This window comes from Salmo salar, chromosome 20 (genome assembly GCF_965601325.2).
Source record: "Salmo salar chromosome 20, fSalSal1, whole genome shotgun sequence".
Classification (NCBI taxonomy): Eukaryota; Metazoa; Chordata; class Actinopteri; order Salmoniformes; family Salmonidae; genus Salmo; species Salmo salar.
The window spans coordinates 13648696-13667596 of record NC_138310.1 but is presented as its reverse complement, the minus strand read 5'-3'; the positions used below and the strand labels follow the sequence as shown (position 1 = coordinate 13667596).

Genomic DNA, 18901 nt, shown 5'->3' with positions numbered 1-18901 from the left:
ACTTCACGTCTCAGAGCGAGTGACGTCACCGATTGAAACGCTATTAGCGCGCACCACCGCTAACTAACTAGCCATTTCACATCGGTTACATCACTACCAAACACCTATATCAAGAAATATGTCATGTATGGTTTGGGGACTAAAATATATGTTTGCTGGGATGTACATCTTTCCTAATGAAAGATAGCCAGCCATATGTTAGCTATGGGTATTCCCTGTGTACATGTGTTTTGTTCTAGTAGAAATAAATAAATATCCTGTAATTCATCTGATATTATGACATCCAGTGGCCCTTTTGGGTACTTCAGAATACAACAGGTGTCTGCAATTACCTCTAGCTTGCTGTGTGGCCTTATCTGTCCCACTATCTTTTAATTAAAGCTCAGCTATAATTTAAATAAATTAGCATCTGACTGGAAGTGTGCAGAGACTTTTTCCTGTTTCTTCAGCGATGGGTATTCCAAAATAAGTCAAAGAAGAGGACCACCGTGTGGTTAGTGGGCAAGTACACGCTTCAGGAAAAAGTGTCAAGTATTGAGATGCATAGCCAGCAGGGGGATTCCAGCCTTCCAAGAGCCCAAACACTGATATCTATTATGTGGTATACTGTACTGTGCTCTAATGTACTGTACTGTACTCTACTGTCTGACTGCTACTGTACGCCATGCTCTACTGTTCCCTACTCTATTGTACTGTACTCTACCATGCTCTACTGTACCCTACTCTACTGAACTGTACTGTACTCTACTGTATTGTACTCTACTGTACCATGCTCTACTGTACCATGCTCTACTGTACTGCACTGTACTCTACTGTGCCATGCTCTACTCTACTGTACCCTACTCTACTGTACTCTGTATTGTACTGTACTGTACCATGCTCTACTGTACCCTACTCTAATGTACTGCACTGTAGTCTACTGTACCATGCTCTACTCTACTGAACCCTACTGTACTCTACTCTTCTGTAGCATGCTCTACTATACTGTTCTGTACTGTACCCAAATCTACTGTACTCAACTCTACTTTACTGTACTGTGTTCTTTACTGTACTGTAGCCTAATCTACTGTACTCTACTGTGTTCTACTATACTGTACCCTACTCTACTGTACTCTACCCTACTCTACTGTACTCTACTCTAGTGTGTTCTACTATACTGTACCCTACTCTACTGTACTCTACTGTACTGTACCCTACTCTACTGTACTCTACTGTACTGTACTCTACTGTACTGTACCCTACTGTACTGTACCCTACTGTACTGTACTCTACTGTACTGTGCTCTACTGTACTGTGCTCTACTGTACTCTACTGTGCTCTACTGTACTCTACTGTGCTCTACTGTACTCTACTGTACTGTGCTCTACTGTACTGTACCCTACTCTACTGTGCTCTACTGTACTGTACTGTGCTCTACTGTACTGTACTGTGCTCTACTGTACTGTACTTGAGTTTACTCTAATTTACTTTCTTTCAATTGAAAAAAGTGCCAATGGACTCTTGATTTACTGGTCTTCGTCTTGAAACTACTCAAGACCACATACATTTGTTTTTTAACTTGTAATGGTCTCAACTCACTGGGTCTGGAGCTTGGGACTAATGTTTTGGTATAAATCTTGGTCTTGGCTTCTGGATATTAGTTTAGTCTTTGGTTTACAAACCATAGGCATCCCAATTTGAAGAAGACAATGCTCTCTGATCATTGGCTGATCACTCCCAAGCCATAGGAATTCCCTCCCAGTAGATTACTTTTAAATGGTGGAAGCCCTCAATTTGCAATGTCTATACTAAAATGTGTTATACCCATCTACAGTCCTCCATTTATCTGATTGACACTTGACACTGAAACACCTGTTATTTTGCCAAAATAAAGACAGATAAAGACAGATAAACAGCTAACAACATAATCAATTAGATGTTTAAGTAATTCAATCAATCAACAAGTTTCAGATTCATAAAATCAACATTGAACATTTTAAAGACAACAATAGAAATCATATTTCTGTAAATTCTATTTAAAGGTTTTGAAAATCAGTTAAAAAAATGTATGTTTTCAGTATTTTGTAAATTTGTTATGTAAATAACATTTCTAAAAATGTCTCTGTAATAGAAGGTTAATAAAAGTAATCACTACTGTGCATGGTCCCTTCATTGCAGATTTTTCACTATGTTTTGGTAGTGACAAATTTAGTGGGGTGGTATGGAATTCAGGTAAATATTTCAAATATGCAATACTAACAAAGTGTGTCAGTAGTATATATGTCTACCTGACATATGTTGAAAGATGTGTAGGAATAGGATACAAATTTGGAGAAAAAAATTCAACCCCCAATTTGTACCACTTCTGTAGAATGACCAGTATACCATGTGTGGGCTTATCCCATGGTTTGGCATACCCTCTCACAACTGACAATCAAATAGACATGCAAAAACACACACACACACACACACACACACACACATTGGCGTGCTAATTACATGACACTCACATATGCGGTGGAAGCTCAAAAAAGTTTACGCCCATGTATATATCCATCTGTTTTTCACTGTAGATATCCAACTCTTTGTAGGGGTTCACAGACACTAGCAGAGTGCCTATATAGGTCTTCATGTGAAGAAAAACCTGGTTAATATCTGTCAATTGATAGTTGTACATTCGCTAAATGTTTCCCAGAACGTTGCTGATAACATATCTTTCCTTTAACTATTGCAACAAATAGGGGTCTGCAAGTGGCGTCATTATACATCATGCTATGTATGTTATTAAATGTTGGTACTAAGTCGACCACTTCCAAACTCACATAGATTAGGTCCTCACTGAAGCGTTTCTTCAGGTTGTCTAGGAAAGCAGTCTCGCTGGTGTGGGCGTCCAGCAGGACAAAGTCCTGGATCCCCACGCGGTCCCGGGCGGTCAGAGCCCCCTCCATGTCCAGCTGACCCTGGGCACACCCCTGCAGGCAAGCACACGGCAGTAAAACCTGATTTGAAGGGTACCTACATAAGGACTCGAAGAATGAAGAAGATAAGCATTTTATGAACTGCTTATGAATGCATTTTATGGATGTTTTTATGTAGTTATGTAGTCCTTATGTAGTTCTACATAATTATTACAGGCATCCAAACAAAAGTGGATGGATAAGAAGGATGACTTTAAGATGCTACACAAAACTTGAATATTGTCCATAAATTAATTGGACAGAACGAGGCACACCTCTCCACTCCATGAGCAAAATCATATATTGTTTGCCTAAAACTAAGGGTTTGTGTGCTTTCATGAGATAAGAAATGGATGAATATTATAATCATATGTATATCATATGTACTGCATAACCATACAGCCAACATTTGACGTAAACAGTTAGCAACCACACCTCCATATTGTATATTTATGTCAAGTTGCAGAGGAGTCCTTGGTTACCCGGCGGAGGTGTGAAATCAGCAGAAAAAGCAAAGTAAGCTGTTCGCTCTATTGAAACGAGGGCTTTGAAGCAGAGCCCCTCTGATTGTGCAGAGGTAGTCTACAGACAGAAGCTAAGGACTGCTACAGAGCACATAGTACGGAGGCGTCGGCCAGCGGCCCGTAAACCACCACGCCACCCTCACCCTGTGCAAATAGAACAGGGGAACTCGAAAACAGCGGCACATTTGCGAAAGCAGAGTGGGAAAAATTCCACCAATCTGTTTTGCATTCTCAACACCAACACTTGGTCCAAAGGTTTTTTCCCAGCTTTAGGTATTTTTTTATTTTTTTTTTTCTCTCCTTCTTTGGAAGGCAGAAATCCTTTGATTCTCAACTCTCATTTAAACATTTTAAAAAGATAATCCTTGGATGTAATTGACACAAAGCCCTTTAGTCCCCCAGTCCCCACCCCCCAGCCCCCAGCCCCCCTTCCTATTCCATAGCCCTCATTACTTCTGAGAAAGGCCAAGTGTTTTTGTCCTGTAAATACCACGGAGCAGAGACAAAAATAAGGTTTTTAAAATGCAGTCTACAGTCCATTACATATATTCCCCCAGCATATCCATTCAGTAATTATTCATTAGAAAACATTTAATGTCACAATCAATTTCAGGCTGGCCAGTCAAAACACAATAGAGAAGATTTGCCCTATGTTTGGGTGAGAAGGGGGGGGGGGGGGGGGGGGGGGGTCGGTTGGACAGAGGAAGGGTGAGGGCAAAGGAGGGAGTGAATGAGGGAGAGGGGCAGTATTTGTCTGATCTGAGAACCCTCTGAAATGGGGCCGTCTTGAGACAACGGGGCAGACTAAATAGTGCAGTAACGGTCTGTGTCCCGCTGTTTGCTGTGACACTCATTTAGTGTGCCCTGGGGGCGGACAATAGGGGCTTGTTCCAAGCAATCCTGTGCTGCAATTTGGACTTCATTACTCTCCTCACATGGGGCCTCATGGATGGATGGAGGGGGGCTGGTCGGATGAGATCCCCCCCATTAACCCACCCCCCAATCTCACCCCCTCTTCTTAACAATAACCCTCACCAACCCCCTCTCAGCATTCTCCCCCCACTTTAAGCCAATGAGACAGGTGAACAATATCATTGAAGGCAGCCCATTTGAGACGTCAAAATCAATCTACTAATATGATGCTAGCAGTGTTGGCTGTGTGGGGTATTTGTGACACCCCATTCCTTCATGGGAACAAGCATCTCTCAAGGCAGTGCAAGCAGATGATGTGCAACGCTCAGAAACGGGGGATTTTGGAGTCTACCGTACAGCTCCAGAACAGATCGCTTGGACAGTGGTAAATACAACTGTTAATACAGCTACCTTGATGCACAATTCCTGTATTTGGAGAGTGGCCACAGTAAACCAATAACTGCGTACAAGACACTGGATCTGTGACGTAACTGTACTGGAGACAGACTCAACACAGTATAACATAATTCAATGGACAGATATATTTTTTCCACGTGTCTCTCCATCTAGGCTATACAGAATTTATAGACCGATAAAAGTGACTCATTGTCAGATCAGGGGACCGATTGCCTTTTAAAAACGATGATTCTTTTCTATTGTCATATGTGAAACGTGTCGTTTTATCAGGGTCAGCCATAGTAGTGCGACGCCCCTGGAGCAAATTAGGCTTAAGCGCCTTGATGAAGGGCACATCGGCAGATATTTCACCTTGTCAGTCTCAGGTATTTCGAGCCAGCACTTAGCAGTCACTGGCCCGATGCTCTAACCGCTAGGCTAGCTGCAGCCCGCCCAATTAAAATGTACATGAATGAATTAAGAGACGCCCCTTCGTCTCGGTCTAGAGTGTCAAACAACGTCACCTGAGACGGTGTTGACCTCATCTCGTCCCTGTGAGAGATAAGTGCAGGAGGGGAAAACAAGCTAGCAAGACCCGGTGAAAAATAGGTCCTAAACATTAGGCACCAAACGGAAGAAAATGGATTGGAACAGGGAGGGACTACCAAACACTCATGTTTGTTTTCTGTTGCAAAACATTTTCAAACGTTTTCCATTGCGTGCCCTAATGCACAGGACCATGAGGAGGTACCCAACTCCACGGCAGACTGCTCCTCAGTCAGGAAACAGGAAAACCTATCCGTCTTCTATGGATGGAATGAATCTGCCTCCCTCCCTTTTATTCTGCCCCGCGGTATGGAAGCCAATCTCTTTACTTGACCCACACGATCCTGTTACGCCCCACTAACAAAGAGTGGGCCTCCATCTCTGTCGTAAGCACTTTATCTATGTATGGTCCTCTGGCTGGGCCTCTATGCCCCCCCTCTAAATCTAACACGGTCAGACAGTGAGCCCCCAATGGGATGATATTGGTTATTTTATCTTTTAGCATGAATCAAACTTTCAACTTCAAAGAATTTAAACTAGTTAACGCTCTTAGTGGCCAAGGAGCAGCAAAATATGTTTTACAGTTGACCTTCACGTATGAAAAGTTAACATCCTATCTGTGAAAAGACAAAATGGTACACATACAGTACATTGGAATCATACCTGCATTCTCCAAATCTGTGTGGGTAAGTTCTCAGTCAAACTCAGGAATGGGATGATGACATCCAGGTTGGATATAAATTCTTCCTTCACCCTCTCTGGACCAGAGTTACGTCACACGTGTGCTGACAGTTAGTTGGCAAAAATCAAATTCTGAAGAAATTGTGTATTTACAGTACGGTCCTCTCTCCTCTGTAGCCGCTACTGAGTGACCCATTCAGTAAGGATCTACCACAGGGTATGGTGGTGCTGTCTACCTGCGTACTCTGCTCCTCCACACCGTGATCGCACTGACCCAGCCTCAGGAGACTGCAGCCCAGCTGCTTAATCTATCATTCATGCCGTCGAGAACGGAGGTGGAGGGAGATCTTATTCAGTGCTTACCTGAGTGGTCTACTAGCTCGATGGGGTGTAACACAAAGATGCAGAAACACAATCCAATCCAACCGCCCTCCGAGTCGCTCTCGTTAAGCATGTGTGTGTGTGTGTGTGTGTGTGTGTGTGTGTGTGTGTGTGTGTGTGTGTGTGTGTGTGTGTGTGTGTGTGTGTGTGTGTGTGTGTGTGTCATTGCAGCAGCACCACCACCACCACAGCAAGCCCCTGCTGGCACAGCATAGGTCCTGTTAATGATATTTGATTAGACAGATAAATGACAGGCTAATTACAAAACTACTCAATTTATAGTTCTACCGGGCCACCACTATTTCATAAGGGTCCCTGACTGCTGCTGCAAATACTCCCTGCTCGACATAAGGCTGTTTTCATGATGCCAAACTGGGTCATATTCATTCATGCACACCATTGCAAAATGTAGCAAAATGTTTAGCAACAGAAAACAAAAACGAGTGTTTCTTATTGGACAAGTTTAGATAATCCCTGTTTCAATCCGTTTTCTTCCATTTGGGGCCCAATGAATACAATCCTAATATCAAATCTCAGAGACCTCTGATCAGATGCTGTTAATTGTTGATTCAAGAAACTTTGCTTTGAGTTTGCACAATGAAAAACTACACATGCTTGACAAGAAATGCCCAATGTTTACAAAATAATCTCCAAAAGGCCAAGGAATACAAACATAATGGCCCTTTATAGTCCAATCATTCTCTCACATCATATTAGTCAACTTTCTGCCCTATAAACACACAGTTGAAATAAAAAAAGAGACAACTTTTAAAATAAAAACTTTAGCCTGAAGACTGTTTGTGGTGTTCCCCCCCATTTGCTATTCACAGGGAAAGACCATAAGGGAGCAGTAACCTCGTTACCTCAATAACATGGTAACCTGTAGTAGCAAACACACACACACGCACACACACACACACACACACAAGGGGAAGCACAGGTGTCCGTTTCCACTGACACGATGACCAAATGAAAAGATCCAATTTCCTTCTATTTGTGGCAGTTGGAGCTGCTTCCCAGCATTAGAGTAAAGTTAGACATAATGGATGTTCAGATGTTGCCCATTTCAATTATCCACCCTCCACTCCGAGAAGTTGTCAGGGGCCTACTTTTGCCTGAGCCCCCCGCCTCACTCTCCCCAACCAGGGAGCCCAGCAATGCTTGTCCAATCTTAACAAGCTTTGAGCTACCCACTGGGCTCTGATTCAGCACGAGACCCGGTTAAATCCAATTACACAGGAGTCAGAGAGGTTGATTTTCCCATTAGAGATTCCATGCTGAGAATGAAGGCTGGATGATACCACTCACATCATCAGACCATTACTCCCAGGTCCCTCTCTCTCTCTTTCTTATTCTCTCTCTCTCTCTCTCTCTCTCCCTCTCTCCCATTCCCCCTATTCCTCTTTCTCTCGCACGCTCTGTTTTTCTTTCTCTCAGAGTCCATCATAGTAATTTTTTCCGAGCAGCGGAACGAAGGATGGGCCCCCGTCTTCAATTCAGGTCCCCGCCTTGGAGTATAGGGTCAGCAAGTTTACTTACTCCCTGTATACAGCACATCGAAGGCAGTTCTTTACTTTCACAAAACGTTTGTCTCTCTCTTAGCTGAGGAGCTATATGACATAAAAAAAACACCTGTATTTCTTTTAACTTACAGTATGATTTCAGATATATGTGTGAACAGCACTTCTCCTTATTCAATATACAGCACTGAATACATTCCAGCGGTGGCAATATCATTTACCCCTGCAATATCCACAGTGCAGAAAAATAGGAACGCACAAAGGATAAGAGTGAAAAAGTGACCAAAAGTTATTCCCAACATGGCCGACGTTGTACTATGGCCATTGCACTATGCCCTATTGGCCCAGGTCAAGAGTAGTGCGCTATAAGGATGCAGCCCATCATAGACAAGGCTAAATACAGAGAAACAATCTGGCAGCTTGACATTGAAGTGTCCATGACCCATCCATCCCTCTGAAATACACAGCGACTGCTGTGTCTTTTTCAAAGGGCATATTGAGAAATATTTTGGAGTTGAGGCTATGTCTAAAGCCGTCGTTGCGCGGAGATCACTCGTGAATGAGAATAATTTGTCTTAATCTTACCCTCCTAAGCCCATGAAAAGGGCTGTCCTCCCAAAGAACACAGCTGATTGGTCTTGACCCTGGTCACCCAAAGGTAAACCCCATTTACCACCTCAAAACCTGAAAGATGGAGCGTGTGTGATCTCCCAATACAATAGCACTGTGACAGAGGAACTGAAGCAACCTTTTGATATTAGGTATATGCAGCAGTCTCTCAGAGCACTGTCATTATCTGCCATGTCACATAGAAGCGGTGGCAACAAAAAAAATAAACCAGCCTCTTGGAATTACCTCGTCAGCGCGACTTAGTATCTCGTTAGAAAGACTTAGTATCTCGTTTGAATGACTGATTATCTTGTTCAAACTACGTAATTGTTATTTTGTGTAATTAGGTCTTATTTGTTTTGCAGCGCCAGTTGTGCTTACCAGACCGTTGCTGCAGCCATTTATTCACTGATTCCATCCATTGATATGGTTACTCACTGACAGTTCTTTTGATAGCCTAAAGCAGTGCTGCTTTTGAATGCCAGAGTGTGGAGCGAGGAGCGGAGTGTAATTCGGCTGGAATGGCTGGAGAAGATTAAAAAAAAAATTAAAAACGGCCTTCTCTCCCTCTCCAATTTTGCTCCGGTACTGCTCAGACACAAGCTCTGCCTATCATTTTTTCTTTCCTTCATCACTATTCTTTTGATTAGGCCTGTTTGGTTGTATTTATTTAACCTACCCCACCCAGAGTAGCCTATATCCAGTTTCAATTCTACCACTAGGATATCTAGTTTCTATTTTGAAGGACTTCAAATGTAGGGTAGGCGATACATGTTTTAGGTAGGCTTTACATGGGCTCAGTGGTGATTTTAGCATGTACATCTTGGTGGGGCAAAAAAAACAACACTAAACAATACATTAATTGCACTATAGCGGTGCCAAATGGTGCCGACAAACTGTTAGGGCCTACATAAAGCTGTCCCCACAGCAGAGTCGCCACAGCAGAGTTCCAACAGCAGCCCCAACACCTTACCACTGCTACACCTGGCTTTCTGTCACGGTTGTCGTTGGTTAAGGAGGACCAAAACGCAGCAGGTATATGTAAGCTCATCTTGAGGTTTATTAACTCCAAAATGAACACCAAAATAACAAAAGAGAACGAACGATCAACACACAGTCTGGCAAGGCACAAGGCTAAACTCAGAACAATCTCCCACAATTAAACAGACAAACACACCCAACTAATATAGGACTTCCAATCAAAGGCAACACCACACAGCTGCCTTCAATTGGAAGTCCACCCCAATTAACCAAACATAGACATACAACTAACTAGATCAACATAGAAATACGTGAATCTCAAACAGTGCCCAAAAACCCCGGAATACTAAATCAAATGCCCTTACTACAAAAACACCACCCTGAACCACATAAAACAAATACCCTCTGCCACGTCCTGACCAAACTACAATACCAATTAACCCTTATACTGGCCAGGACGTGACAGTACCCCCCCCTTAAAAGGTGCTAACCCCGGAAGCACCTTAAGAAAAACAACCCCAAACAACAACAAAACAAAAATTTCCCCCCTACTAAAGGGAGGGAAGGGAGGGTGGCTGCCGTCAACGACGGCACTGTGCTACACCCCCCCTCCCCAACCCACCTATATCTGGAGGTGGCTCCGGTTCTGGCCGTTCCAGGCCGTCGGGCCACTCTGGCAGACCCGGGGGGCAGTCGGGCCAGTCTGGCAGCTCGGGGCAGTCGGGCCACTCTGGCAGCTCGGGGCAGTCGGGCCACTCTGGCAGCTCGGGGCAGTCGGGCCACTCTGGCAGCTCGGGGCAGTCGGGCCACTCTGGCAGCTCGGGGCAGTCGGGCCACTCTGGCAGCTCGGGGCAGTCGGGCCACTCTGGCAGCTCGGGGCAGTCGGGCCACTCTGGCAGCTCGGGGCAGTCTGGGCCACTCCGGCGGCTCCGGGCAGTCTGGCCACTCCGGCGGCTCCGGGCAGTCTGGCCACTCCGGCGGCTCCGGGCAGTCTGGCCACTCCGGCGGCTCCGGGCAGTCTGGCCACTCCGGCGGCTCCGGGCAGTCTGGCCACTCCGGCGGCTCCGGGCAGTCTGGCCACTCCGGCGGCTCCGGGCAGTCTGGCCACTCCGGCGGCTCCGGGCAGTCTGGCCACTCCGGCGGCTTCTGACTGGCGGGCGGCTCCGGCGGCTTCTGACTGGCGGGCGGCTCCGGCGGCTCCTGACTGGCGGGCGGCTCCGGCGGCTCCTGACTGGCGGGCGGCTCCGGCGGCTCCTGACTGGCGGGCGGCTCCGGCGACTGTTGACTGGCGGGCGGCTCCGGCGACTGTTGACTGGCGGGCGGCTCCGGCGACTGTTGACTGGCGGGCGGCTCCGGCGACTGTTGACTGGCGGGCGGCTCTGGCGACTGTTGACTGGCGGGCGGCTCTGGCGACTGTTGACTGGCGGGCAGCTCTGGCGACTGTTGACTGGCGGGCAGCTCTGGCGACTGTTGACTGGCGGGCAGCTCTGGCGACTGTTGACTGGCGGGCAGCTCTGGCGACTGTTGACTGGCGGGCAGCTCTGGTGACTGTTGACTGGCGGGCAGCTCTGGCGACTGTTGACTGGCGGGCAGCTCTGGTGACTGTTGACTGGCGGGCAGCTCTGGTGACTGTTGACTGGCGGCCAGCTCTGGCGACTGTTGACTTTAGACTGGCGAGGCTGGGTTTACGCACTAGATGCCTGATGCGTGGTGCTGGATGGATGTCAGCTGTGAAACACACACCTTAGGGCTAGTGCGTGGAGCGGGAACAGGACGTACTGGACTGGGCTGACGCACTATAATCCTGGTGCGTGGTGCTGGTACCGGATATGCCAGCTTGTGAACACGCACCTCTAGGCTAGTGCGTGGAGCGGGAACAGGATATATAGGACCATGGAGGCTTACTGGCGGTCTCGAGCTTAAACCTGGCATCGCCCTTTCTGGCTGAATGCCTACTACCCCCTGGTAACTGCGGGGCGCTGGTAAAGCGCGTACTGGCCTAAAAACACTTGGCCTCGCCATAACACCCATTACCCCGAAGCATAATACCTGTCCATTAACTGGCCTCCGAGAAACAGTCCGGGGATTTGGCCTGGGGCTCCAAACTTGCCCCGCCAAACTACCCATATGCCCCCCCAAAAAAAATTATTGGGGTTGCCTCTCGGGTTTAATCGCCAGTCGTGTTCCTCGGTAGCATTCCCGGTCTTTGCTCCATTTCTTCCATGTATCCAATCCAAATTCCCTCTGCTCCTTCCTCTGCTGCTTGGTCCTGGTTTGGTGGGAGATTCTGTCACGGTTGTCGTTGGTTAAGGAGGACCAAAACGCAGCAGGTATATGTAAGCTCATCTTGAGGTTTATTAACTCCAAAATGAACACCAAAATAACAAAAGAGAACGAACGATCAACACACAGTCTGACAAGGCTAAACTCAGAACAATCTCCCACAATTAAACAGACAAACACACCCAACTAATATAGGACTTCCAATCAAAGGCAACACCACACAGCTGCCTTCAATTGGAAGTCCACCCCAATTAACCAAACATAGACATACAACTAACTAGATCAACAAGACGTGAATCTCAAACAGTGCCCAAAAACCCCGGAATACTAAATCAAATGCCCTTACTACAAAAACACCACCCTGAACCACATAAAACAAATACCCTCTGCCACGTCCTGACCAAACTACAATACCAATTAACCCTTATACTGGCCAGGACATGACAGAAACAGTTCATTCAGCCTCATGTACTGCTTTTTTTTTTTACTTAGCTGATAAGGCTGACTTGCTTAAACAAATGTGTCTTCTACTGACAATTGAGATGTACAAACTATGGCATAAGGGGACGACAAGTGGGTAAGAGGCAATCCATAATTTCGATTATGACATTAAGTAGCGAGCGACGACGGACGTAATCAATAAAACAATTTGTTCAGCACTTTGAAATGTACAGCGACAGAATTCAGAACATGGGCCATTGTCACGCTTGTTGTTGGAAGGATTGGACCAAGGTGCAGCGTGGTAGGCGTACATCTTAATTTATTAACTGAATACCGAAAAAACAACAGAATACAACCGAAACGTAAAGTTCTGGGCTGCTCACAGGCAGCTAACCAAAAACAAGATCCCACAAACAACAGGTGGGAAAAGGCTGCCTAAATATGATCCCCAATCAGAGACAACGATAGACAGCTGCCTCTGATTGGGAACCATATCATGCCAACCTAGAAATAAAGAAACTAGAATGCCCACCCTAGTCACACCCCGACCTAACCAAAATAGAGAATAAAGGATCTCCAAGGTCAGGGCGTGACAGCCGTTCTTACGTGTACTCCCTGTACAACAAGTCAGAGCTGTAGGATAAATAAAGGGGGCATATAAGAAGACAATGAAAGCTCTTACAATATTCGATGATGACATTTCTCTAAAACAGGTTATAGGCTACATGTGCACCACCAAGTCAGAACAGTAGGTGAAATTAAGAGGTGAAAATAGACCAAATTATTAGGGTGAGGCACATTGAACATTGCGTGTCAAAGAAGATACACGTCATATAACACTATTTGATGCGTCAAATAAGCTTTTCATTTGACACGTGAAATAACGCAATTCTATTATAGAATGTTGTGTGTGCTGAATTTGCACCACCACTACTATCAGTAGCACTGTCAAAACTGTACAAATAAGTTGGCAAACAAGCACACACCGGCCATGAACGATGTGTTTACAGTACCGCGTTGGTGAAAATAGACCAAATTATTAGGGTGAGGCACATGGGCTACTAACAGCTTACTACACAACATACACTTAGTATTACTTTCTTAGCGACAGTATACATATCTCCATTGCATATTACATCATTTATGCAGCAGCATACGAGACATTTTTGGACTCACCTTGTGAAGGTGTGTCACACCCTGACCTGAGAGAGCCTTTTTTATGTCTCTATTTTGGTTTGGTCAGGGTGTGATTTGGGGGTGCATTCTATGTCCTTTATTCTATGATTTATATTTCTTTGTTTTGGCCTGGTATGGCTCTCAATCAGGGACAGCTGTACATCGTTGTCACTGATTGGGAGTCATACTTAGGCAGCCTGTTTTCCTTTGGGGTTTGTGGGTAGTTATTTTCTGTTTTGTACATTTTGTGACCTGACAGAACTGTTGGTTGTCGTTCATTTTCTTGAAGTGTTTCTTATCATTAACATGAACACTCACCACGCTGCGCTTTGGTCCCCTTCTTCTACAGACGACAAGCGTAACAAGGTGGGGCAGCGGTTCCTTGTGGGAAAATTTTGTCATCAAAGTCTGGCATTCTCTGGATTTATGATGAGAACTCAGGGGGAAAAATACAGAGCCACTCCATTGAATAGCAGGCTAACATTAGTGGTTGCATTGCAATGCTTACAGTTGGCCACGGTTTCCTTCCAAACGACTCATTGTTGAATTTGCGATTTCCAACTTGTTGTGTAATCTTTATGTCCAACAGGCGATGAGCACCGATACGTTTTATCTATCATTTCTCTTCATTATTTCTCTTCATATGACAAGGATTAAAAAGGATTTGCCAGTAGATTGTCGACTTGATTCATGATGATGACTGCTAGCTTAGACTTTGAAAGTAAGATGTTGACATGATCAGTCCAATCAAAGCTATTGTATATATAATGTGATTTGACATCATTTTATCTGTGGCCAATTACCTTGAGCCTTCTTGGAAGGGCACTTGTGATACAACTCTATGGCAGGACCCAAAGGGCTGAAATTTGGGATGTCTACCCTTACAAAGCACTTAAACTTGGCGATGACATACTGTCCCCATGAGCGACAGAACACTGAGCAAATCACGGCGCAATGCTCCTATTTTTTGCTGGCTCGCCCCACCACTGAAGCTAGGCTGAAACACCTGCATTTTGGAGCTGCCTGACTCAACAAAACAAAAAAGAGACCATGTGTGTGCAGCTTTATTAACTGAATGATATATTTCTTTACATTGTTTGCAAACTGACATGTGACATATTTATTCATTTTTGCAAAACAGGTGGGGCTACCTGCCCTGAATGACGGGTTGCCACTGCATGAGCTATGAGCTACTGTCAAATGTATTTTTTCTTGGAATAGAAACACCATAATATTAATCAATTTAATTAAGCTAAAATAATCATAAATAATGAAGGCCAGCATCAGCTTCTTTTGATAAAGAAATTGAATAAATAGTCTCAAACTGCAGCGGTCAATTGATTTGTGCACAGAAGCAAGCACCAACAAGATTCTTAAACAGAAAAACACATGTGAAAGCTTAATTACATAAAGGAATATTAATGGGAACATACCCAGAATATAAACAGGAGAATGGAATATATTTGAAAAGCCTAAAATTGAAAAATACATTGAGATGAAGCTGCAACCATGTGGTGATCGCTAGTTCCAAAAAAATCTGATATTTCTTAGTGTCTATTGTTATTATTTTTTTTGTTGATTTGATTGGCAAATTGCATATTATTACAAACCTTGACATCATCAAAATCATAACATAACAAGTCACATTTTTAGGAAGTAGGCTATTCATTGCCTTTCTTGCCCGTTGTCACGTCTACTCCCGCTCCTCCCTTCCGATTGCCGGTATACTAACCACCGGTCCTGGATCCATTATTACGCACACCTGGCTTCAATCATTACGTGTAACTGCACATCATCATCAGTCACACCTGGACTCCATTACCCCACTTATATCTGGGACTCCCTTATGTTCTTTCCCCAGTCAGTATTGACTATGTGTTTCATGTCTATAGCTACTCCTGTTTGTTACATTGTTCGATGTTCTGTTTATTATTAAACTCACCACCTGCACTTGCTTTCCGAATCTCCCAGCATTTTTTTAGTTACACCCGTGTAGTCCCGCCCAATTCTTAATAAAAAATGTGAATATTATAGTATTTTATAATAATAATAATATACAATTAAATATATTTAAAATTAAATAGAACATATTTTTCCATAACTTTATACGAGTAGAAAGTTGAATATAAACTAGATATAGGCTACTGTGGGTGCAGTAAAATAAATAAATACAAGTGAATAGACCTAATTAAAAGAAACATGCCCAGAGCTTGTGGCTGAGCAGTACCAGAATGAATTACACTGCGCTCCTTGCTCCACACTCGCCCACTAACATGCTCTGGCATTCAAAAGCAGCACATGCTTTAAGCTATCAAAAGGACTGGTAATGAATGATCATATCAATGGATGGAATCAGTGAATGAACGGCTGCAGCAACGGTCTTACAAACATAACTGGTGCTGCGTAACAAATGAGGCCTAATTAGACAAAAGAACAATTATGTTTTCAAAAATTACTAAGTCGTTCAAACGAGATGCTAAGTCGTTCAAACCAAATACTAAGTTGTTCGAATGAGATATTAAGTCCAAGAATCTATTTTTTTGTTGTTGCCTTGGGCTTCAGGGCTTCCATAAGGGTTGAAACTGCAGGAGAGGACTTTTAATGGGGGATAGATCAATAGAATAGCCTGTCTGAGAGAGTCACCCCTGAAGTTCAACCTCTTTGACTGTTTCCTCTCTGTCTGAAGCTAACAGATAACTGCCTGTGTTCGAGCAGTTCAACATCAAAAGTTTATGGCAGTCGTTAGCTGTCCTCCAGAGTCTACTCCAGGAGAACGTCATTGACTGTCACGTCCTGACCAGTAAGGGGTCATTTTGTTATTATAGTATGGTCAGGACGTGGCAGGGGTGTGTTTGATTTATGTGTCTTGGGTTTTTGGGTAATGTTCTAAGTTGTCTATTTCTATGTTTGAATGTCTATTTAGTCTATTTCTATGTTCAGGTTTAGTTTGGCCTTCAATTGGAAGCAGCTGTTCTTCGTTGCTTCTAATTGGAGGCCATATTTAAGTAGGGGGTTTTGTCACTGTTTTTGTGGGTAGTTATTTTCTGTATAGCTGGTAAGCCTTATAGATCTGGTTCGTTGTTGTTTGTTATTTTTGTTAAGTGTTCACGTTTATTAAAATAAAAGAAGAAGATGAGCACTGCACCCGCTGCATTTTGGTCCACTTTTTACGATGCATATGACATTGACAGTCCTGAAGGAGTCTATATTTGCTCTCTCTAGACCATTTTAGAACTATAAAAAAAATATGTTTTTATTGTCACATAAACCGGGTAGGTGCAGTGAAATGTGTTGTTTTACAGGGTCAGGCGTTGTAGTAAGGCGCCCCTGGTACATCGACTGATTTTTTTCACCTTGTCGGTTTGGGTATTCAAGCCAGTGACCTTTCGGTTCTAACCACGAGGTTACCTGCCTCCGCATAAGATGGAGAATATAGAATGGATGGACTAGTGGCAGTCACTTTTTTGTAACTCTTTTTGGTGTTTTTGTCTTTTTCATAATGGAGTATGAATATAATGTCAGGATAGCATCTTGTAATGTCTGATTGTCCCCAAATGCTTATTTGGGTGTACTGCTAGAGACCATGTCCAGTCATCCCTCACTTTTTTCACCTTAAATAGTCAGCGCTGACACTGATGTCGACCTACTGGAGTGTTCAAGATTTTTAGATACTGTCCATACATCAATAAATGTGTAAACGTCCATATGGGTTGGTTCAGTGGTCACTTCTACACTGCCAAAAGCAACAAGACCTTTGGTCCGAATGACCCCAAGTCTGAGGACAGCCCATCAGGTCAACCCTGGTCTAATCAGGAACAGAAAGGCTTTGGCTGCATGCTGGACTCTCCTGCTGCACTTTGGTTAAGCACTGCTGACAGCTAGCTTCCTCTTTCTGGCCATGAGGTCACCCTGGGTGATGTGTCATTCCGGGGGACACTCTGGCTCTCTGGCTGGGGTGCCTATTAGAAGTGTCCAAAGGACAGACAGGGGTGTTTTGGTAAACACTTAGGTGGAAGACAAAAACAAAGCCACCAAACACTGGTTGTTGCTCCTTTAGAGAGGGAATCCCGTTGTTTTCCCCATTGTTCCTGAGAGAGCGGAATGTCATCACCGTGTTCACTGAACCCAGGGAGCAGGGGCGGTTCTGGGGGGGCCAGTGCCCCTGTGACAACAATTTTGGACCCCCTTGTTCATTGTTAGACCATGTGTTGATACTGATAGGATCGAAAGAAAAGCAAGGGCCGAAGATGTAACATGCATTTCCCAAAACACCACACAGAGAGAAGGTCTCTACGTGCGTCGTTGGAGCATACGTGTCGATACTTATAGGATCGAAAGTGAGTGCTGCTCTTGTTAAAGCTTTCGCCATGAAAATCTTAACATTGTAATTATTTCACAATAGGCCTACTGACAATAGATCAGCTCCTAGAAAGATATTACCACCTGCTGCTGCAAATACTGAGGCGGCTTATTCTAATAATTACCCTATAATAATACACTAAATCAATAGTTGGCACATCATTGCGCACGTTAGGCTACACATTATGAAATATATTGAGGCAAAAAAATGTGACAGTAGCCAAATAGCAAAATCAAACTAAATTCAAAGAGCATGAAAATGTATTTCAATATCATTGAAATATACTGTATACACCTATAGCCTATACTGTAGGTAGGCTATTTATGTTGTAATGCAATCATCTTGGTTTTCATTTCAAGCATATTTTTATCATTCGCTTGTTTGTAACAATCGCAAAGACATTGGCAACTGTGCATTTAAAATGAACTTAGTTGTGAAGTGATCGGCGGTCAGAGAGACGAATAAACACTGTGATTCTGTGTTTGGCGGATAACTTCTGTGTATAAAGTGACGCAAAAAAAAAAAAACATCTAACGGCGCACTTAGCTATTCTACGAGTGGTTTGAGGCAGGCGTTAGATTGTGAGAGTTTTCAAGTGCAACGTTAAAAACGATGGTTTTTGGAAACAGCTCGGCGATTTAATAATGCTCCTACGAAGGTTCCAACGATGAACTTAGCCTCAAAATGCTATTGGGAAACCGGGCCCTGCTTGCCTTGGCTGTAGACAGTGTCTGTATGTCACACACTCCAATCCTTTACCAGTATAATTTAACTAATGTAACCACTTGTGAAATCCTTTCAGAGTGCAAAGGGCACCGTGAAAAGCACACCATAGTGGTCCCGTGTGGCTCAGTTCGTAGAGCATGGTATTTGCAGCGCCAGGGTTGTGGGTTCGATTCCCACGGGGGACCAGTACGAAAAAAATAATTTTTTAAAAATGTATGAAATGTATTCATTTGGGTAAGAGCGTCTGCTAAATGACTAAAATGTAAATGTTGAACACACAAGCAGAACTCGAAATATTTAGTTACAGTCACATAATTTCTCTGTCAACATATGTGTTTCTCTCTCATAACAGCAACAATGTTATAAAATAGACTGTAGTGATAAATAAACCATTATCATTTTACATATCTATGGGAGAGCCCTAGAAAG

The 18901-nt window shown here is 44.0% G+C and overlaps 1 protein-coding gene across 1 annotated transcript in view; it reads right to left on the bottom strand.

Moving 5' to 3' along the window:
- Positions 1-2930, bottom strand: part of LOC106580107 (unconventional myosin-Ih) — a 45202-nt gene extending 42272 nt beyond the window's left edge. The window contains exons 1-2 of the mRNA XM_082966843.1: positions 2802-2930; positions 2490-2605 (exon numbers count right to left, since the gene is read on the bottom strand). Of these exons, the coding sequence (XP_082822969.1) occupies positions 2490-2605; positions 2802-2927 (242 nt within the window). The 5' untranslated portion in view covers positions 2928-2930. The remainder of the gene's footprint in view (positions 1-2489; positions 2606-2801) is intronic.
- Positions 2931-18901: the final 15971 nt, after the last annotated feature.